Genomic DNA, 23205 nt, shown 5'->3' on the forward strand with positions numbered 1-23205 from the left:
CACTCTCTTCCAAGACTCACTGCTGCTTAAGAGCAACTCAGACATCACATCCCAAGTTGCTCTCATCTTCCCAGGAGCCTGGTTTCTGTACCTGTCACTGTCCTAGTCACACCCCCAACAAGCATTGATCACACGCAATGTTTAACCCGGAGGACAGTCTCCCTCCTTCTATTAGGAGCAGTTTGGGAGAAGGGACTTTCTTTAATATACACTAACAATTCCTGGTAGAATTAATGAACCCATCAAGTCTGATTCTGAGGTTCACCTTCCTTCTACTCTCTATAGTCAAAAAATAGTGCAGATGACAAGATGGCAAGAAGTCATCTTCGAAAAACTCCCAGCTAACATCCTCCCTAACGGCAGGAAACTAGATGCTTTCTTCCTAGGATTAGAAACAGGACAAGGGGTCGGCTCTCAGCACTTCCATACAACAACTGGAGGCTCTAACCAGGGACATTGGGTAAGAAGTAGAAATAAAAGGCTCCCAGATTGGCACCTCTGTCTTCCCAGATGATGTGATCTTTATACAGAAAACCTTAAGTAAACCACCCAGAAATGATTATGTCAAACAAGTTCGATGGGTCACAGGCTATAAAACCAACACCCAAAACTCAGTTGCATGCTTCTATATTCTAGCACTGAACAATTAAGAATAAAATAATTCCATTTATAGGAAAGCAAAAGGAAAAAAATAGGAATGAATCCAATGAAAGAATTAACAAGACTTGTTCACTTAAAACTATGAAACATTGTGGGGAAAAAGTAAAGACCAAAATAAATGAAAACACACCCTAGTTCATGATTAGAAGGTTTAATATTGTTAAGATGGTAATATTCCCCAAATTGATCTACAAACTTGACACAATCCCTATCAAAATCAACTGAAGGACTTGAAGCCAATTATAAAGTTCACCTGAAAATTCAAGGGACTCAAGCCGGGTGTGATGGGCATGCCTATCATCCCGGCGAATTAGGAGGCTGAGGCAGGAGGATCACAAGTTTAAAGCCCCAGCCTCAGCAAGTTAACGAGGCTCTAAGCAATTCAGTGAAACCCTGTCTCTAAATAAAATACAAAATAGGGCTGGGGATGTGGCTTAGTGGTAACATGTCCTTGAGTTCAATTCCAAGTACCAAAAAAAAAAAAAAGGAGAATTCAAGGGATTCAAAATGACCAAAAGCAATTTTGAACAAAGCTGGGGAACTCACTTCCTGATTTCAAAACTAACTACAAAGCTTTGTCTCAACTGTAGCAGGATGTTTGTTTATGGAGAGGGCTGAATGACAACACAGAAAAGTCTGCCATTAGATGAAGATTCTTAGGACCAACAGGAGGAGGGGCAGGCCATAGCGTGCAGGGCTACAAGGGAAGTGCTAACTTTGGCCAGGAAACAGAGGGGGAGGGGAAAGCCCAGCCAGAGCCTTTGTCTTCTGCAGGAAAAGCAAGATAGGACATACAGCACAGGATGGCTACTTGGAATAATTCTGGCTGCTTTGGGGCATAGGAGGCAACCCTAGTGCTCTGGTACCTATTCTGTGTTGATTCAGAGCTAGGGAAATATAATCTTCTCTCAGTGTCCACAAGAGATTCTCCTGTATGTCAAAACCTGCTGATGCTTGCTCAATTCACAATAGCTAAGCTATGGAACCAACCTAGGTGCCCTTCAACAGATGAATGGATAAAGAAAATGTGGTATTTATACACAATGGAGTATTACTCAGCCTTAAAGAAGAATGAAATTATGGCATTTGGAGGTAAATGGATGGAGCTGGAGAATACCATGCTAAGTGAAATAAGCCAATCCCCAAAACCAAAGGCCAGACATTCTCTCTGATATGCAGATGCCAACACACAATAAGGGCAATAGGTGGGGAAGAATAGAAGTTCATTGGATTAGATAAAGGAAAAGGAAGGGAAAGGAGGGAGATGGGAATGGGAAAGACAGTAGAATGAATCAGACAAAGCTTTCCTATGCTTGTATTTGAATACATGACCAGTGTAACTCCACATCATGTACAACCACAGGAATTAGAAGCTATGCTCCGTGTATCTACGTCAAAATACACTCTACTGTCATGTATATCTAAAAAGAATAAAAGAAAAAAAACCTGGAGATGCTCAAGTCCCTTATATAAAATGGTGGTTTTGCATATAACCTATATGTATCCCCCCCAGATACTTTAAATCATCTCCAGATTACTTATCATACTCAATACAGTGTAAATAGTTGTTATACTGCTTAGGGAATAATGATACTAAAAAGGACTCTGTACACATTTAGTATAATTTTTTTTCAAATATTTTCCATTTATAATTGGTTGAATTCATGAATGTGGAACCCTTGGTACAGAGGGCCGACTCTGGGTGCACATATACACCACACACATACACTATATATACACACATACCTAATATACATGTGCATATGTACATGCAGATAGAGTCACAAATTGCATACAGTAGTCTGAGAATAAGAATGTGCCGCCTTATCACAAGCTAAAGACCAAACTGAGTTAAGGTCTGAGGGACACTGTCCTGGATAGACAAGGTGTGTGTGTCAGTCAGGAGACCACTGAGGCTGTGGACTCTTGGGTTGGTTAGTTGCATGTGAAGGTGTTCTCCTGGACCACCTTCCTCATCTTTATGAAATGACTAGCTCTGGGGGGCGGGGTACTCTGTCTAGTCAACGAGGCCATGAATGACAGAACATCAAGATGACAGAAAATATCCATTGGGGTGGGACTGGGTTATGGCTCAGGGATAGAGAGCACTTGATTGGCATGTGTGAGGCCCTGGGTTTGATCCTTGGCACCACATAAATAAACAAAATAAAGGTATTGTGCCCATCTACAACTAAAAAAAATCTTAGTAATAAAATAAAAATGAATCAGTGGAGCAGAGCAGGGAGATCAGGGAGAGGGAGGAGGGAAGGGAAAGAGAAGGAACTGAAGAAGAAGACTGAGCAAATTCTGTTATATGCATGTACAAATACAGTAGAAAGAATCCCACTATTATGTGTTGCAATGCACCAATAGAAATGGTAAAAAAAAAAAAAAAGGAATGTAAAAAAATATATATATATAATCAGTTGGCCCTCTGATAAACAGATACCAAAGAAATAGAGAATCTAAGAAAACACAGAACAGCCTTAAAATTATATAAGTAAAAGGAAACAGTCACCAAAGACCACATACTGTGATTCCTTTATATGACATGTCCAGCCCAGGCAAATCCACAGATCCAGAATGGAAATCAGGGGACAGGGGACAGGGGAGAATAGAGCGACTGCTAATGGGGATGGGGTTCCTTTATAGGGTGATGAAAATGTTCTAAAATTAGGTAATGGTGATGGCTGTACAACTCTGCAAATGAACTGAAAAGCCAATGAATTGCATGCTGTAAAGAAGGCAGAATTTACTGTATGTGAATTTTATAAAATAAAGACAAGTCAATTTTTCATCCATGGATGAATGGATAAAGGTGATATATTCATATAATGGAGGATTTTTTATGCAATAAAAAGAAATGAAGTATTGATACATGCTTCAATGAGGAAGAGCTTTGAAAACTTGCTAAGAAGAAAGCCAGTCACAAAAAGCCACATTCTGTATAATTCTATTTATATGAAATGCTCAAAATTGGAAAATCTGCAGGGACTAAAGGTAGATTGGTAATTGCCAGGGGCTAGGGCTTAGAGGAAATGGGAAGTGACTGCTCCTGTGTATGAAGTTTCTTGGGGGCACAGCTCTAAATGTCCCGCAGACTATGCACAGTTTAAACAGTGGCTTGAATGATGCGTAGGGGTTACATCTCAATAGTGTTGTCTTTATTTTTTAAAAAGACCCCCAAGGAAGAGAGGTGTTCAACATTACAAAGGAAAAGGTGGTGGAAAGGAACAGTGGCCCCTGCTTACTTTTAAGTCTCTCAGATTTTCTCACCACCGATGCGGATTCAGGTAAAACCTCAGTTGATCCTGCAGCAGGCCTGAGGAGCAGAACGCCACCACTCAAGGACCGTTTCAAGACTCTTCTAGTTAAGAGCATGGCACAGACAACAGCCCTTCAGGTAGAGGAAGCTGGCTTCCAAATAAAAAACGAAAAATGAATTGGAAAAGCCAGGAAGAGGAAGAATCGGCATCATGGGGCCGGCGGGGTGCAGGAGGGGTTCGCTGTCTGGACAGAGAAAGACGTGTCAAAAATGATGGCTGAGGCTGTGAGCCTGGAGGAACAGGAAGACTATGCTGCCACCAACAATTACCGAGAACCTGGGAAGCAGGAGGATGAAGGCACACATGTGACGTGATACAGAGAATTACTTAGTGAACAAGAATCTAGACATCCAACGAGACTCAACAAGGGTTCAGGCAACTTATGAAACAGAGACCCTGGGAGAGTGTGAGAAGCAGGTGTGTAGGCTGCCAGGAAGACACTGGCCACAGGACATTAAAGCAACTTCATACCCACAGGCGATTTTTTCTTTCTTGGCGCTGGGGAAGGAACCCAGGGTCTCCTGCAGACTAGGAAAGCACTCTATCACCACTCTACAGCCCAGCCCTAAAGGCAATTTTCATTTATTTATTTATTTATTTATAATTTTTTTTTTAATATTTATTTTTTAGTTTTCGGCAGACACGACATCTTTGTTTGTATGTGGTGCTGAGGATCGAACCCGGGCCGCACGCATGCCAGGCAAGCGCGCTACCGCTTGAGCCATATCCCCAGCCCTTTTTTTTTTTACACCAGGGATTGAACTCAGGGGCACTCAACCACTGAGCCACATCCCCAGCCCTATTTTATATTTTATTTAGAGACAGGATCTCACTGAGTTGCTTAGTACCTCACCATTGCTGAGTCTGGCTTTGAAGTCATGATCCTCTGGTCTCAGCCTCCAGAGCTGCTGGGACTACAGGCATGTGCCACTGCACCCAACCCTAAAGGCAATTTAAGACTGCAAAATGAATATCAAATTGGGGCTACAGATAAAATTTTGCTAGCTGTTTGTAGGTTTTAGAAAATATGAAAAGTAGAACTTTCTAAAGGAAGTCCTAGAACAGAGAAAAGTATATGTTTATTGAATATTAATATTTATTGAGATAGACGTTTATTAAAGTTCTACCGCCCACTTACCAGAGCCTGAGGGAATGTTTTTAAAGTGACTAGAAGGGCTGGGGTGTAGCTCAGCGGTAGAGCGTGTGCTTACCATGTGCAAGGCATTTGGTTTGATCCCCAGAACCAGAAAGAAAGAAAGGACTAGATTTGTCAGAAAGCAATAGCTGGAGGAACAGATTCAATAAAATTTCAAGATTAGAGACCTAAAAAGCTTTTCAAAGGGAAAAAATGGAAGTTTTCTTCAAATACACCAAGAGAAAATACAAATCTGTGTGGCTTCAGATAGAAGAATTGGGAATAACGGAAGAAAACACAAAGATTTTCACTCAAAGGATGATGACCTTTCAAACCCCAAGATGGCTCCCAAGGGACAGCATGGGCCCTCCAAGTACAGGTCAGTGGCCACCTGGGGAGGAGGAACAGCAAGCTCCCTGTTAGCTCTTAACTCCCTGAAACCCACCATAGTGAGCCTGGGGGGAAAATGCAAAGTAAGTAAATACATACACACACACACACACACACACACACACACACACACACACACAGCAACATGATGTCACTCTCCAGGCCTCAGGGATAATAACTAGTAAACAAGGTGAAGGCCTCTGAAGTCCTGGATGAAAGGTTTTACCTAAATACAATTATCCCATTAAATCCATAATATTCGTGCCAAACAGGGTGGCCCTTTATTTGCATTTTTCTAATGTTAACATTCTGAGATGACAACTTCCTGGTTCCACAGGGATAAGGGCACTGAAAGAGTTTCAAATGATTTTTCTGTTTTTTGTCTGATTTCTGAAAGGGCAAAAAGAAAAGTTCTTTACCAGTGGGCAGTGGTAAGCAGTAAAGGCTAATGGCCTTTTAGAAGCGAGAACTCGTTCAACATTAATGCAGCCTTCATTAGAAAGAAGGATGACTGAGCAGGGAGCTTGACAGAGGGGAAGGTCAGATCCCGGTAAGACACACACAGGAAAAAACTGCAGCGACTGCCGGACACGGAAGAGGGGAGAGGCGACAGTGCTAGAGTTTCCTGGGTGGCAGAACCCTCCTCAGACTCAAGCAGAAGGACTGGGAAGGAGAAAAGAGACACTCTGTAAAGAGGTGAACTTAGGGGAGAAAGCCACTGCAGAACTGCTGGGCGGATGGTGCAGGCCTGTAATCTCAGCAACTCACGAGGCAGAGGCAGGAGGTTTGTAAGTTTGAGGCCAGCTTTAGCAATTTAGCAAGGCCCTAAGCAACTTAGAGAGAACCTGTCTCAAAACAAAAATTTGTTTAAAAAGGTCTGGAGGTGTAGTTCTGTGATAAAGCACACCTGGGTTCATACCTGAGTCCAAAAAGAAAGAAAAGAAAGCCACTGCAGAGACAGGCTAAGACCCCAGAGTGAGGCCACCAGCCAGGGTGGCTTGGACAGAGGGTGGGAGCTGGGGCTGCAGGAAGCTTGCACACAGAGCTCTGCAAGGCCTGGTGGCTCTGTTGGTCCTTCAGGACGGTGGCCCTGGAGGAGGTGAGAGCAGCTGCATCCCACCTTGGAAGCAGGCCCAGGGGAAGAGGCCACACAGGGCAACGGAAAACAGTTAATTCAAAGACCCGAGTGTCAATTTAGTTCTGTTCCTATCCTGTAGTAGATCAAGTGATCCTAGGCAGGCACTCACCTTCTCTGAATCTCAGCACTTACCTGCAAACTACAGAATTACCTGACAACCTTGAGGACTGTGGTGGGGTGAAATGGTGAACAGGACGGCACTGCAGAAAGATCCATACACACACAAGGCTTCGCTTCACTACTCAGGGAGAGACCACCCCACCAGGTCTGGGCAGAAGAGTCCTTTTTAAGCATACACATTTTTCAAATAATACACATTTTAACTGCCAGCACAGTGAAAAAAATCTTTTAATTATAAATATGTAACTATAGGAAATTATCATATTTCATACGCACATTAATGCATATATATGCTCACATATACACATGTACTTTTTTTTTTTAAGAGAGGGGGGGTGGGGAGGGAAGGAGAGGGAGAGAGAGAATTTTTTTAATATTTATTTTTTAGTTTTCGGCGGACACAACATCTTTGTTTGGATGTGGTGCTGAGGATCGAACCCGGGCCGCACGCATGCCAGACGAGTGCTCTACCCGCTTGAGCCACATCCCCAGCCCTATACACATGTACTTGCTTCTAAAATGCCACTTAAAGCCAGGCATGGTGATGCACAACTGTAATCCCAGAAGTTTGAGAGGCTGAGGCAGGAGGATTCCAAGTTCAAAGCCAGCCTCAGCAATTTAGTGAGACCCTGTCTCTAAATAAAATATAAAAAGGGCTGGGGATGTAGCTCAGTGGTTAAATGCCCTGAGTGCAATCCCCAGTACCAAATACATTTTTAAAATGCTACTTATTAATAACATATAATTATAGATATTGTGTAACATATACATATATACCCATATATTAAGGAATCTGCTATCCATGGTCATGCATATATAAACCTCAGTGTTTCACACTTCATCTGACTTACCCTAGCTAGATACATGCTGAAACAAACTTTGTCACCAGAAATGCTTGGGGCAATTAAGGAAAAGAAAAAGGAGGATAACTAAGATCCAATCTAAAGGAACAAAAGAGGCAAGATGGGAAAAGTGAATGGCTGTCCTGATTAAATGTGTCCCAGGGCCTGGTGTTGACTCTGGTGAGAAGTGACAACCAGGAACAACCAGAGAACACAATCGGGCAGTAAAACCAGTCGGCCTGCGGCAGACTGTGTGGTCTTATGATAGGGGCTCTAGAATGTTCCGGAGGAAACAGGCACTCTAGCAGCATGAATAGAAGGTAGGTATCAAGGGGAACTGGGGGGCAGGAAGAGAACATGAAAGGCTACAGAAGGAATGTGTAGCGGGAACAGGGAGTTTGCACTGGATCACTGAGTTTCCTGCTCCCCACTGCGAGCTCTCTAGGAGAGGAGCAGAGCTGCTAAGGAGACTGTCACAGCAGCAGAGATGTCTCTAAAGAAGGGTTCAAGGAGTTCCCAGAGGAGAGGCAGAACTCAACCCAGGACCAGTGAGGTTCTTGGCATGTATAATGGAAAATAATTTCAGCACAAGCTAGGCAAAGGCATAGACAGGTTTATTTAAGGCAGCAGATACATATTTAAGGGAGAAAGTAGGCTGTCTCAAGAGTGAGGAGCAGCCCCAACTTGGTCTGGGATCCAGACTTGGTCTGGGATCCAATATTTACAGAGGGGCTGGACTAGAGGTGGATCCCGGCTGGAGCTGCACAATTTTGCACCAGCTTTCCTGCCAGATCTCCTGCACTTTACGAGGGCATGGGCCAACGTTTACAATGGTGTTTTCTGCATCTCAATGGCTTGATTCTGCATTTCAATGGTTGGAGGGTGTTTCCCTTAAAAATTCCTACAAACTCACTCTCCTCATCCTAGATCCCAATGTCACTAGGACTGGGAACCACCGCAGAGCGACTGTCTGATGGCCTGGACAGCTATTGCAGAAGGGCCTTCTCTTGAAGGAAACAAGTAAAAAAGCAATCCCCAGGGTCCAGGCCCCCTCAGCCTGCTTTGCCAAGTCTCTACTCCCAGGTTCCTTCCACTTTTTCCAACAAGAGCAAGGATATCCAGGACCAACCACCAAGGCCCTCAAGCTTGGAGAAAAGAGGATGAGGCAGTAGACACCAGCAGCACCAAGTAAGCTCTGAGGAAGGAAGGGCAGTGGGAGGCCTGGAGGGCTGGCTAGAAAAGGCTTCTTAGACTAGGCAGTTTGGCCAGCCTTCAAGGAAAATGAAGATTCAGGATGCTGAGAGTGAAAAGGGGTATTACAGGAAAGAGCAAGTCAGGACAAGGAGGCAAGAAAAGGGCCACTACAGTGAGTCCTGAGCCAAGCATAGCACGTGCGAGACGCTGGGTTCGATCCTCAGCACTATATAAAAAAAAAAAAAAAAAAAAAAAAAGGTATTGTGTCCAACTGCAACTAAAAAAAATACTTTAAAAAAGAAACAGGTGACAGCTGCACTGTGGAGATCCTCCCCCAGGCTCCCATTCTCTGACCAAAGTTTCTGTCTCTGTTGTCTAAGGACTTTGAGTTTGGCCCATGAACACCCAACGATAAAATTTTCTCTTTTTGTGAGTTTTGATCTGGGGAGAAGGTAAGTGATTTATGATGAAAACTACTAATGCAGGCAACTGGCAGAGTAGCCTATGTAGACAGGAAACGAGCCTCGGGTGGAGAAGACCATTTCTGTCCCTTCTGACCTTTCTTTTTTTTTAATTAGTATTTTACTCTGTGTGTGTGTGTGTGTGTGTGTGTGTGTGTGTGTTAGTGTGGTGTTGGATGTTGAATCCAAGGCCTCACACATGCTAGGCACTCAACCATAGAGCCATATCCCCATTCCTTTTTATTTTTGGGGGGGTATCAGGGATTGAACCCTTGGGGGCTTAACCACTGAGCCACATCCCTACCCCTTTTTATTTTTTTTGAAACAGGGTCTCACTAAGTTGCTGAGGATGGCTTTAAATGTGGGATCCTCCTGCTGTAGCCTCCTGAACCACTGGGATTATGGGAGTGCCACAGTGCCCACTTTATTTTTTGAGACAGAGTATTACTAAATTGCTAAGGTTGGCCTTGAATTTACAATCCTTCTGTCTTAGCTCCCATGTTGCTGATTGCTGGGATTATAGGCATGGGACACTGTGCCCAACTTAAAATTTAATTAAAGAATTTTTCCCAGGTACAGTGGGCCACTGGTAATCCCAGATGTTCAGGAAGATCACAAATTTGAGGCTAGCCTTAGGAACTTGGCAAGACCCTATCTCAAAATAAAAAGTTAAAAAGGGCTAGGAGGTTAGCTCAGTGATAGAGTATCCCAGGCTCAATCCCAGCACTGTTAAAAAAAAAAAAAATCTGAATTATCATTTTTACTTCCAGAACATGAGAAACTTGGAAGGCAATTTTTTTTCACATCCAACAATCCTTTATCTTAGTGTGTAAAAGTTTCCTACTGTGCCTTACATTTTTTCAAATTATTGACAGAGAAGGCATTTTCCGATGCGCTTTCACTATGGCCTTTTCTTCCAGGGAAAAATACTAATAAGAGAGTGAAGTTAACTCTTAGGCATTTCTTAAAGTGAATTCTCATCCAGATTGGCAGAACTAGAACACAAGGAAATACACCCATAGGGCAATACATCATTTCTTCCAAAGCTGAGCATTTATTTTATTTATAATTTCATTTCAGGTACAGCTCAGGGGGCCACAGACGGGTCAAAGAACACTCACCCACCTAAAGTTAAACTGGTAAGAAAACACTGGCTGGCATCAGGACACAAAGATAAAACCCTGCTGCTGAGGAGCGGGGGAGAAAAAGAAACTCTCAGAGTTAAATGTGAGTAAAAGGGTCTATGAAAATAACAGGTTCATCTGGCCAGTCCCTAAATTACAACTAGGCAACTTATCCAGAATGAGCAGTCTTCCAGAGAGCGAGAGGGCAAGTGTCCACAGAGCCTGAGGGGAATTAGGCCCACCAGCACATAGGGGGCATCCAAGACTGGGAACCAGCACATAGCGGGCATTCGAGACCGGGCAAGGCTGGAGGATCAGCACCTGCACACTAGTGCCACTCGGTACCAGGACACCTAAGGCACAGAGCTGAGCTGGGGAGGTAGCTTGGGTACAGTGGCTGATGACTATGCACAAGGCCCTGGGTTCAATTAAAGAAAAGGGGAGAGGGAGAGATGGGAGAGGAGAGGGAGAGGGGAGAGGAGAGGGAAAGGGGAAAGGAGAGGGAAAGGGGAGAGGGAGAGAAGGGAGGGGTGGGAGAGAGAGAGAAAGAGAAAATAAAATACACAGAACTCATGGAAGAGACTTAAATAACTAAATGGATAGACATTTACTACAAAAGTTGGTTTATTTCTCCTTCCTGTGTTTTGTATTTTCCTTTTATGTCAGTAAACAAGCAATAAAGTGATCAAAAATCCTCATGATTAAATATCATCAACAAGTTCATCACACACATTTTGAAGTATAAAGCAAGAGATTGAAAAATATTTGCTAATTCAAAGCAAATTAGGTATCCCTCAAAATTGCACATTTTCCTACTAGTTTGTTTACATAATTTAAAATACATATAGTGACCTTAAAACACCGATTAATATAGAATTCACAGCCTTGAATACATACACTACCTTCTTCTAAAGACAACACCCCTCAGACCTAGAAACCCATCAGCGTGAGTCAACATCACACACTTTACGCTTCTGGAACACTTCCAGGATTTTCCTCTAATTCTGTCTTCTGCTGAGGGAACTCCAGGAACCTAGTAGTGACAGAGATCAATCCTCCAAAAATAGGGCTGAGCAGATTCGCTTCCCAGAGGGCCCTGAAGTTCCCAGACAGCAAATCTGGGGTTGAGAGCTACACAATGGAATGTTCAAGATAACTAATGTGCCTGATTGTCCTCAAAATCACAAAAGGCCTCCAGTTGTCAAAGCTAATTGTGAGTGAAGAGGCAGAACAAGTTGACAATAATTGGGAGATAGTCTGCTTCTTTAGCAAACGACTCTGAGACAGACTCTGAGACAGTGCCGGAGCCAACAAGCACGTGGCGCCATCTTTCCCAGCTCAGCTGGTAGAGGTGTTCTTAGTCCATGATGGGTTTGCAGCTCAACCCTGCAGGAGCTCTTTTTCAAGTTTTGGTGCTTCAGAGGTGAGCCACTCTCTGCAAACTTGTTACCAAAGCAAAATGCAATGATCCTTTTTATTCATTATCCATGCAAACCATGTGCAGCTCTCTCCTGTTCATCAATTCTTGAGGCTGCAGTACAGGTTCCAAGGCCAATATGATACCAGGGTTAAAGGCATAAACCTCAAAGGGCCAACAGGGATGCAGGTAGATTCATACACCATCCAGTACATTCATGAAACAATAAAAATCATCAATAGTAATTCCTATAGTGTAGAAAAATAATGCAGTCTTCACTCCTGGCCAGTGTCCAGGGGGGCTGGCAGTGTTGAAGAGGTCTGGTAAGCCGAGGTTATGTTAGCACTCTTAGACAACCCCAAATGTAGTGAATTAAAAGATCTTATAGTCTCGTGTCTCCCACTGTTCTTTTTTTCTTGTGGGCACAGTCACTCACTCAATATGTGAGCTTGTCTCCTTTGCACAAGAGAGATTATTTCCCTCACTATTAATGGTGAGATAAACAGAATTGTACAACTAGTCTGTGAAGAGAAGAAAGTATTAAATATGCAGTGACAACTTACTTCAGTTAGAGCATCATGTTTTGGACATAAACAATGGGTCTGAACAATTACATTCGTTTTGATTATTTAGAAAGATAATTTTAATCTTCAGTGAATTAGAAAATGATTTTGAAAATTACAGTTAATATCACAACATACTAAATGACATATTAGCTATCAAAAAATAACTTAAGTGAAGGATTTCCATTAGGTAGAGCAAAACACTTTTGCTGCAGCCTCAGCAAAAAACGGGGTTTCACTGATGGAAATTGTTTTTCTACAACAGCATGACCACACCAGCAGGGTCTTCAGAAGCTACTTCCCTTTACTTAGCAGGGAGGCCAAGGATGGAACCAGTCATATGGCACCATCTCCAGAAGCCAGGAGGTAACTAAAAGAGAGCTCCAGAGGCTTCCTGGGGTTGCCGATGCCAGACAAGAAGACAACCCCACGTCCTAGGGAGGCTAAGGATGCCTCCAATCAGGATGGCCCAAATCTAGGGATAGGACACTACATGCATCCTTGGAGGACAAGGCCACCACCAGACTCTCAAGTAGATCTGTCTTGTGCACTATTCCACCAATAGTGTGGCAGAGTGTGTAACACGCCTATTCATCACTTTGAAAGCACAAGGCCTTATTTCAATATTGGCTGTTTCCCAGAGAGTACAAAATCTCAGCCAAGAGTATCTAAGGTGTAACTACTATTTCCTCCAGAGATGTTCATCATTCAGAACCTGCACACAGGACAGTGTTAATCAGATCAATGCTTCTTTTTTAACTCTATGTTGCTTGGCACACACTGTAATTTCCTTCAGAAATCTCAAATTATATTTTAGCAGATAGAGAACAACCCAGAAGAGTGCACTGATTAACGGTTGGCAGATCTTAAGTAAGTCCCTTGTTGTTCATCTGGCATTATAAATAGCAACACTCATTAGACTCAGATCAAGGATAAACTGAGGACCCTTTTCCTCCTTGAGAAAAGAATGTGTATTTTTGACTAATAAAACATTACTTTTCACAAAAGGGTCTTTAAAAGCAATCAGAAATTTTGCTATTTCTCAAAAAGTGACTTAAATAAATACTCTAAACAAAATTACTAAGAAAAATGACAAGTTTATGAAAAAAAAAAAAAAAAGGCATACACTTACCATGAGAATGAAAAAGTAGAAAACCCACATCCATCCTAAGTTGTCCTGGATTAAAGACACCAAATACTAAAAGGAAGAGAAATGAATTACAGTATAATTCTTAATAAATTAATAAAATGAAGTAGCTAAAAAGTGGACTAACAGCTATCTTAGAAAATCAGAAGGGAGTTAGGGTTTGTATGCCCATTTACAAAGCCCTTCCACGGACATGTTCCCATTTAAGCTTTATTAATGGTTCATTCTGTAAGCTTTCAGGGTGCAAATACAAAAACTGTATAAAAGATGTTACATTCAGGTTTATTTTTATTCAGTCTGCTATTCAGAGAGGAAGATGAACATCCTCAAACCACTCTCACTCAAGCATTCTGTCTTCCAATAAAAGGAACAATCCATGCTTTCAAAATGCTTTGTCTTCTACATGAGCTGCTCACTTTTCAGCTCCGCCATTCACACAGGACTGCTGCTCTTCCTCGACACTCTACTGCACGTTCTTTTATTTCACATTCAATTACTAAAGATTCTCATAGTATTTAATCCATTCTTTTTTGATTACAACAAAATGGACCTCACATAAAAGTTGCTGTTTTAGGCCAGCCATGGTGGTGCACGCCTGTAATCCCGGTGGCTGAGGAGGCTGAGGCAGGATGATTACAAATTCAAAGCCAGCCTCAGCAAAAGCAAGGTGCTAAGCTACTCAGTGAGACCCTGTTTTTAAATAAAATGGGCTGGATGGGGCTCAGTGGTCGAGTGCCCCTGAGTTCAATCCCAGGTGCCAAAAAAAAAAAAAGAGTTGTTGTCTTAACTACTTCTAAGTGTATGCAACAGTGGCATCAGTTACATTCACAATGTTGTGCAACCATGACCACTTTTACCAAAAGTTTCATCACCCAATAGAAATTTTTGTACCTGTTAAGAAGTAATTCCTCATGGCCCCCTTCTGACTCCAGGAATTTCCCTAACTGTAGATGTTTGTCCTTTTGTGTACGGCTCACTTCATCTAGCACAGCATTTTCAAGGTCCAACCGTATTGTAAGCATGTATCAGAACTTTATTCCTTTTATGGTGAAGAGTATTCCACTGTATATATACACCACATTTTATTTATCCACTCATCTGTTAGATACCTTGACTGTTCCCACCCTTTAGCTATCAGGAATGATGATACAACGAACAGGAGCTGGCATACAAATACCAGAGTGCCTGTGTTTAATTTTGGGGGGGAAATACTGAGGAGTAGAATTGCTTGATCTTATGATAATTCCATATTTATTTATTATTTTTTTACATTCCCACCAGCAATGCATGGCTCTGATTTCTCCACACGCTCACCAACATTTGATATTTCATAATTTTCTGATTACAGCTTCCCACAGGCATGAAGTTGCATCCCTGAGTTCTATAGTTATTTTTGCTGTTGCTTTCATACTGGGGATTGAATCCAGGGGTGCTTTTCCACTAAGCTTTTTTTATTTTTTATTTTGAGACAGGGTCTAAGTTGCTGAGGCCTCATTAAGTTGCTGAGGCTGGCCTGGAACTTGTAATCCTTCCACCTCAGCCTCCCAAGTAGATAGGATCACAGGTTTGCGAACCACATCTGGCTCTCTCCCTGTTTTTTCTTTTCTTTGCTTTTTTTTTTTTTTTTTTAGATATACATGACAGTGATGACAGTGGAATGTATTTTGACATATTAGACATAAATGGAGTATAACTTCCCATTCTTGTGGTTGTACATGATGTGGAGTTTCACGGTCATGTATACATATAAGAACATAGGAAAGTCATGTCCAATTCCTTTTACTGTCTTTCCTATTCCCATTCCCCTTCCCTACCTGTCTAATCCTCCTTTGTCTAATCCAATGAACTTGTATTCCTTGCCCCCTTGTTGTATATTAGCATCTGCATATCAGGCATTTGGCCTTTGGATTTGGGGGACTGGTTTATTTCACTTAGCATGGTAGTCTCCAGTTCCATCCACTTACCAGCAAATGCCATAAAGTCACTTTTTATGGCTAATATTTCTTTTTTTTTTTGTACCAGGGATTGAACTCAGGGGCATTCAATCACTGAGCCACATTTCTAGCCCTATTTCATATTTTATTTAATACAGGGCCTCACTGAGTTGCTTAGTACCTTACTTTTGCTGAGGCTGCCTTTGAACTAGGGATCCTCCTGACTCAACCTTCCAAGCCACTGGGATTACAGGCATGCACCACCATATCCAGCCTGAGTAATATTTCATTGTGTATCCATTCATCTGTTGAAGGGCACCAAGGTTAGTTCCATAGCTTAGTTATAGTGATTTGAGCTGTTAGAAATGTTGATGGGGCTGTGTCACTAAAGCATATACTCCATGCTTGGGTATATCCAAGGAGTGGGCTGACTGGGTCAAATGGTGGTTCTATTCTAAGTTTTCTGAGGAATCTCCGTACTACTTTCCAGAGTGAGTGCACCAATTTGCAGTCCCACTACAAATGTACAAGTGAACCTTTCCCCCTACATCCTCACCAACATTGTTACTTGCATTTTTTGATAATTGCCATCTGACTGTAGTGAGATGGAATCTCTGTGTGGTTTAATTTGCATTTCTCTAATTACTGGAGATGTTGAACATTTTTTCATATATTTTTTGCCTATTCATATTTCTTCTTCTGTGAAGTTCCTGTTTGGTTCCTTTGCCCATTTATTGATTGGGATTTGGTTTGGATGTTAAGTTTTATGGGTTCTTTATATATTCTGGAGATTAATGCTGTATCTAAAGTGCAGGTTGCAAAGATTTTTGTTTCCTTTGCTGTAAAGAAACTTTTTAGTTTGATATCCCATTTATTGATTCTTGATTTTACTTCTTGTGCTTCAGATGTCTTGTTGAGGAAGTCAGTTCCTAAACCAAAATGCTAGAAAGCTGGATGGGCCTACTGGGTCTCTGGTCTAATGCCTAGGTCCTTGATCTATTTTAACTTTTGTGCAGGACAATATTGGTTAAATTTTATTATGCTACACATGGATTTCCAGTTTTCCCAACACCATTTGTTGAAGAGGCTATCTTTTCTCCGATGTAGGTTTATGGTGCCTCTTGTCTAGTATGAGATAACTATATTTATGTGGGTTTGTCTTTGTGTCTTCTGTTCTATTCCATTGGTCTTCATGTCTGTTTTGGTGCCAATACCATGCTGTTTTTCTTACGATAGCTCTGTAGTATAATTTAAGGTCTGGTATTATGATGCTTCCTACTTTTCTTTTCTTACTAAGTACTGCTTTGATTATTCTGGGACTCTTATTTTTACAAATGAATTTCATGACTGATTTTTCTATTTCTATGAAGAATGTCATTGGAATTTTAATAGGAATTGCATTAAGTCTGTATAGTGCTTTTTTTTTGGTAGTATGGCCATTTTGACAATATTAGTTCTGTCTATCCATAATTCTGGGAGATCTTTCCATCTTCTAAGGTCTTCTTTAATTTCTTTCTTTAGTGTTCTGTAGTTTTCATTGTAGAAGTTTTTTTTACCTTTTTGTTAGATTGATTTCCAAGTTGTGTTGTGGTTTGGTTTTGGGGGTTTTTTTGTTTTGTTTTGGAGGCTGTTGTAATGGGATTTTGTTCCTAATTTCTCTTTCAGCTGATTCATTGTTGGTGATTAGAAATGCAACTGATTTACAGGTGTTAATTTTATATCCTGCTACTTTGCTGAATTTGTTTATGAGTTCTAGGAATTTTCTGGTGGAGATTTTTGGGTGTTCTAAATGTAGAATCATGTCATAGGTAAATATCTTCCTGTATTTTTGATTTGCATTTTCCTAATGAATAAGAATGTTGAGAATATTCTGTATATACTTGTCATGAAAATTTGTCCCTGTGTTTTCTTCTAAGAGTTTTACAATCTTAGCTCTTAAGGTTGGTCTTTAATCCATTTTGAGTTAACATTTGTACAGGACAAAGTAAGTATCCAACTTCACTCTTTTGCAAGAGGATATCCAGTTTTCCCAATACCATTTGTTGAAGAGATCATCCTTTCCCCCATTGAATTGTCTTGGAACCCTTGTCAAAAATTGATTGACCATAGACTTGAGGGTCACCTGTGTGCTTTTATCACATACTGTTTAAATTTTATAAGTGGGAAAATTAAAGCAAAACAATTAGCCTAGATTACAACATGTAAAGCAAAAAAGTAGAGGTTTAATCACCTGTGAAAGGAAGCATAATGGCTATCTGAACACTCTGACTGCAACTTTTGTGTGGGGTGGGTAGGTACTAGGGATGGGCCCCAGGGGTACCCTACACTGAGCTGCATTCCCTGCCCTTTTCATTTTTCATTTTGAGACAGTATCTCACTAAGTTGCCAAAGTGGCCTCAAACTTGCCTCATCCTCCCAGAGTTACTGGGATTACAGGCATGAGCCACCATGCCCAGCAAATTTATCTTTTATTAAAACAGCATAGTCAATAAGTAATTTACATAACATAAAGTTCACCTTTTAAAAGTGTAAAACTAAACGGTTTCTAGTGTATCTTCAGAGTTGTACAATCTTGCCTAAATGTAATTTTTCGACATTATCATCAGCCCTAAAAAGACTTTTACCCATCAGTAGTCATTCCCCCATCCCACCCAGACCTACACAACCCTCAATCCAATTTTTTCCCAATAGAGTTATCTATTATGGACATCTCATATGAATATAACAAATATAGATAGATAGACAAGACAGACAGACACACTTTTCTTTTTCAGTACTGGATATTAAACCCAAAATCTCATGCATGCTAGGCAAGTGCTCTACTACTAAGCTACATCCCTGGCCCTATCAGCATAATATATATATATATATATATGTTTTTTTTGGTACTGGGGATTGAACCCAGGAGCACTTAACCACTGAGCCACATCCCAGCCCTTTTCATTTTGTATTTTAAGACATTCTCATTAAGTCACTTAGGGCCTTTCTAAGTTGCTGAGGCTGGCCTCAAACTTGCAATCCTCCTGCCTCAGCCTTCCGAGACTCTGGGACTACAGGCATGCACCACTATGCCTGACTCAGCAAAATATTTTTGAGGTTCACCTATCATTCTTTTCTAACTGCTGTTTATCCATTCATCAGCTGATAGACATTTGGGTTGTTTCTCCTTTTTAGCTTCTATGAATAATGAAGCTTATGAACGTTTATGTATACGTTTTAATGTGGAGATCTGTTCTCATTTCCCTTGGACATGTACTACAACTTTATCTTACTGAGCCCCAGTTATGTGTCCAAATGGCGCTAAGCACTGGAAACACAAAGACGGATGAAACACAGTCCTTGTTCCCAGGAATACAGAGCCTGGTACAGAGGACAGATGGACAAACCAGTAAAGGTTGATGCACGAGGCTGAGTGCTCTGCTGGAGGTATGCATCCACTGCTATGGCAACCAGAAAGAGTAAACAATGAATTATTTTCTTGAGAAGACAGAAGAAGGGGCAGCAACCATATTACTCAGGGCAGTCAGGGGAATGGCTGAGGGATAGGCTAAGAGAGTTTGAATCTGAAGTCCTAGAGTTTGTGATTTCAGGCAATGGGACATCCTTTGGAAATCAACATGGAGGAGGGAGGCTAGGGTACAGTGCTTGCCTCTCACGCATAAGGCCCTGGGTTCAATCCCCAGCAACACACACACACACACACACACAACACAGAGGAGGAATGAGCACAGCTAACTATGATTCACTCCTGATATGCTTCCATGACCATGGAGGTCAGTCTAATGCTGACCCAGTCCAGTTAGGGATCTCAACATTGGCAGGTGAGATATTCTAAATAAAAGTGTACTCCCTGAAATGCAAGTATAATTCACCTATTTAATTAATGAAGAACACATCAGTGAGGAAGTATATTGGGAAAAGGAAGCCCAATACAGTCATTCTTTATCCTAAAAATTTAGATCTCTGACCTGATAACCAATAACATTTTAAAATTTCTACTCCAAAGTATGATCACATAATTCTCCAAATCTTGCTAAGGTTTTTCCCCTTCTAGTCTTATAACCAAATATGCTGAGCATGCAATTTGCCAACTGCATCATGCATTCCTTCTTTGATAACTTAGCAAATACCATAAGTCTATTGTGTGTGCCAAGCACCAGCTAGGTATGGGGGCTACAGAAGAATACAAGTCAAAATGCCACCTTTGTGGGCAAGAGGGAGGTCAACAATAAGCTACACTTCATGGCTGGAAGGTGACAAGTAGTAAGATGATTTACTTCTATACCCACTTTGTCATTTACCACCAGTGATCAGAAACTCACTGCCCCCACAGTAGGCAAGCTAGCAAACTTCCAAGCTATTAGTGACCTTCTAAATGTCCACTAAGAAGCTCTGTCCTTCAGTGCTTCTCCTGACCTTTCCACATCTATGGCCTACTGACCAATGCCTACTCAAATGCTATTCCCTTGACTGCATGTGACACTGGGCTTTCTCTGAGGATCCATCTGCATTCTCTTTCCCCAGTAAATGCCTCATCCACTTCCATGGGTTCAACCCATGGAGACAAGTCCCAAATCCATATTTTTGTAAAATTACCATATCCCATGAGAGGTATGTTTCATGACATATCTCTTCCTGAAAGAAAGCCTGAATTTAAGCAAAAAGGAGCAATTTTAATAGTTCTGACTACATATGGTAAGCCAATCTTAGCTTACGGCTCTCTAATGTCAGACTGTATAAGAATCACCACAAAGGCCTAGGGAAACCTAGGCCCTAGGCCCACCACAGGGAATCTGCAGTAAGCCCTGTGTCTGAATCCCAGATGATTCTGATATAAGACACTTATGCACCACGCTCTGAAATATTCAGGTTTCTGGGCATGCAGGAAACAATGTGCCTCAGAGGCAGTTGCAGAGTCCAGGGTCCCATGTGACAGGGACCCATGTAAAGAACAGATGTACAGGGACACGTATGCTTTTAGAAGAGAGACACTAAAAAGAGGAGAAAAATGGGGTCTGTATGCAGATGGGGATAATAGATGCATGCGTCTCACACCATCCCCACTTGGAGCGCCAAGTTTGGCCTGGGAAGAAGGGGGCGGTGGACTGAGGCAGAAGGATCAATCTTAAGAAGTGTTAGTTTATTTGCAGACAGGAAGAATCTGCAGGTAAAAATGGAAAGAAGAAACTAAGAAAGGCAGAGGGCCTTCCGCATCAGTTCACAACAGCTGGGCCACAGAGGAGATGAAAACCTCGGGCTTTCGGCATAGCAAGTATTCCACAGCACGAGAGTGCCACCTACTGTGGCCCAGACAGTGGCACTTTTCCACTCGCCATGAAAGATTTAGCATTTAATCCCAACCCCTCTCTGTTCTCTCACCTGGCCCACGGCAGCTCCAATGCTCCCGGTTCCATCAACAATTCCTGTGACCGTGGCTAAAGCCTCACTGCTCCCTTGGATCAGCTCTTGGCGACCCAGGTCCGCTGAAATAGCTGAGCTAATCATATTAGAAGGTCCACCAATAAAAAACCCTGAAGTCAAAAACAGAACAGGTTCTTATTAAAACATGATTCATATCAACACTAGCAAGCCATTGGATAGGGCAAAATATCATTCTGACACTGTAATTAGTAGGTTAAAGAGGAATGGAAAGAAAAAGGAAAGTCCCAGATAGTATCATATTCAAACTGCTAACATCCACTCCTCTGGGATGTTCTTCAGTTGTGTCACACTGTGCTGTATTGATAGAAAATACACAGAAAGGAAACATGTAGCAAATCATGTGACATTTGCTTTAATAACCAATGGCACCAGCTCGTCAAATTTTATTATGGCAGAGCTGTGTCATTCAATCAGTTGACCACCTAAATTTAACCAAACACAGAAAAACACAGCAGGCAAAAAAGAAGTTATGTCAATAGTACAGGTGACTAAACCGGTTTCCGATGTGGTGTCTTCCCAGCCACTTTCTGAAGTCATACCCAAAGGTGGGCAACATCAAAATTTTTAGAAAATGCCTCAGCAGGGACTGCTTCTGTCATAAAAGGACTGAGAAAGCCAGTTAGAGCGGAGACTAGAATCTAGAAAAGGAGCCACCTTTCTATCACTTGAGTTCCCTGTAACTAGCTTTTAGTAGCAATCAGATTAAAAGAAAGAAGAACAGCACAGTGAACCGAGCCATCGCCGTACCTGTAACCGTCATCAGAAGCGCATTGATGGACTTATTATTTGGAGAACCTGTGAGGAGACACAGACACGCCACAGTGACTACAAAAGCAGTGACATGGGCGTCCACAAAGAGGACACAAAGGCCTGAATCTTATGACCTCACAAATCCCTCCCAGAGCCACAAAGAGAAACTGTTCTTTCAAGGCCTTTTCCAACTTTTATTTGTAATGTCTGCCTCTTGTTGGTGCCCAAGTTAATGAGACTTTTAAAAGCTAGAGAAAAGCTCTCCCCACCACCACAGCACTGAGGACATACCCATGTCTACTAATCAGCATCTTCCTGCTTTTGAAACCTCACCCCTTTTATTGTTTTATTGGCTCTAATGCTGTCCCTCTGGAGCCACCCCTCAAACAAGCACACACACTCCCAGGCAAGCTTTTAAACAAATCGGCCAGGCAAGAGACGCCAGCTTCCTCCAACACAAATGAAACCATTGATGTCAGTGTTTCCCGGCACTCACGGGACTATACAAAGGTGACATATCATGCCTCAGCTGGTCACAGACTCTTTCCAGGGCTGGTCTCTTACTCTAGGAAAATGCTTATTCCCCAGAGATTAGGAAACAATGTAAGGAATACTCACGACTGTACCCAACAAGGGAGCCAATTGCAAGGATCAGGCTAAGGGCCAACACTGGTGCTCTCTTCTGTAGGATGTCAGAGATGAAGCCTTGCAAAGTCCCACCTTCAAACAAAGAGACACTAGTCACAACCATTTCAGCTGTGAGCTCGGCTGCCTGTACTCTCTAGAATTATCAGGTCCAGCCAAAAATGGCACCAGCTCTCCCCGAAAGTCCACACCACCATTTCCTTTTAGAAGATAAACTGACTTAAATCAGCATGACGGTCGATGAGGACAGGACACCACAAATCCAACATCAAGATAAGAAAAATCATCAAAACGAGCCATGATTTCTTACTTACTATTTTCCCTACAAAAACAAATTGTGAGTGCTTTTCTTGATTTTTTTCCCCAGCTTTTTAATTTAAAAGATGATCCTAGAAGGACCACACTTCACAAGCTACTAGCAGTGCCAATCAAAAATTCACTAAAATGAAATGCAGCAATTATGAGTTAGTAGGAACAAACAGGTGAGGAGGCTCAGGAGGTGATGTGATTCCTTTGGGTAACACTGTCATATTCAAAAAAAATGCCAGTTTGAGTTTTAGAGGATATGGAACACCTGGTACACCCCCATCATATGGCCGCATCTAGGCAATTTTAATTTCAGAAGGCACAAAAGTATGGTCAGGTCTAACTGGCTGTGGTGGTGCAGGCCTGTAATCCCAATGACTGGGGAAGCTGAGGCAGGAGGATCACAAGTTCAAGGCCACCCTGGGCAACTTAGTGAGATCCTGTCTCAAAATAAAATTTAAAAAGGGCTGGTGTTGTAGCTCCGTGGTAGAGAGCTTCTGGATTATGGAAGAAGATGCATTTTCATATACCTAAGGTTTCTGTTCTGTTTTTGTTTTGGGTACCAGGAATTGAATCCAGGAGCACTTAAAACTGAGCCATATCCCCAGCCC

At 41.9% G+C, this 23205-nt stretch overlaps 1 protein-coding gene across 5 annotated transcripts in view; it reads right to left on the reverse strand.

Moving 5' to 3' along the window:
• Nucleotides 1-6979: 6979 nt before the first annotated feature.
• The window catches only part of Slc37a3 (solute carrier family 37 member 3), a 50032-nt gene continuing 33806 nt past the window's right edge, over nt 6980-23205 (reverse strand). For all 5 annotated transcript variants that reach the window (XM_078040639.1, XM_078040641.1, XM_078040638.1 and 2 more), the window contains 5 exons: nt 22262-22363; nt 21641-21688; nt 20831-20982; nt 13503-13568; nt 6980-12328 (listed from right to left, as the gene is read on the reverse strand). In XM_078040639.1, coding sequence (XP_077896765.1) covers nt 12236-12328; nt 13503-13568; nt 20831-20982; nt 21641-21688; nt 22262-22363 — 461 coding nt within the window. In that variant the 3' untranslated portion in view covers nt 6980-12235. The remainder of the gene's footprint in view (nt 12329-13502; nt 13569-20830; nt 20983-21640; nt 21689-22261; nt 22364-23205) is intronic.

The sequence above is a fragment of the Ictidomys tridecemlineatus genome, chromosome 2 (assembly GCF_052094955.1).
Source record: "Ictidomys tridecemlineatus isolate mIctTri1 chromosome 2, mIctTri1.hap1, whole genome shotgun sequence".
NCBI lineage: Eukaryota > Metazoa > Chordata > Mammalia > Rodentia > Sciuridae > Ictidomys > Ictidomys tridecemlineatus.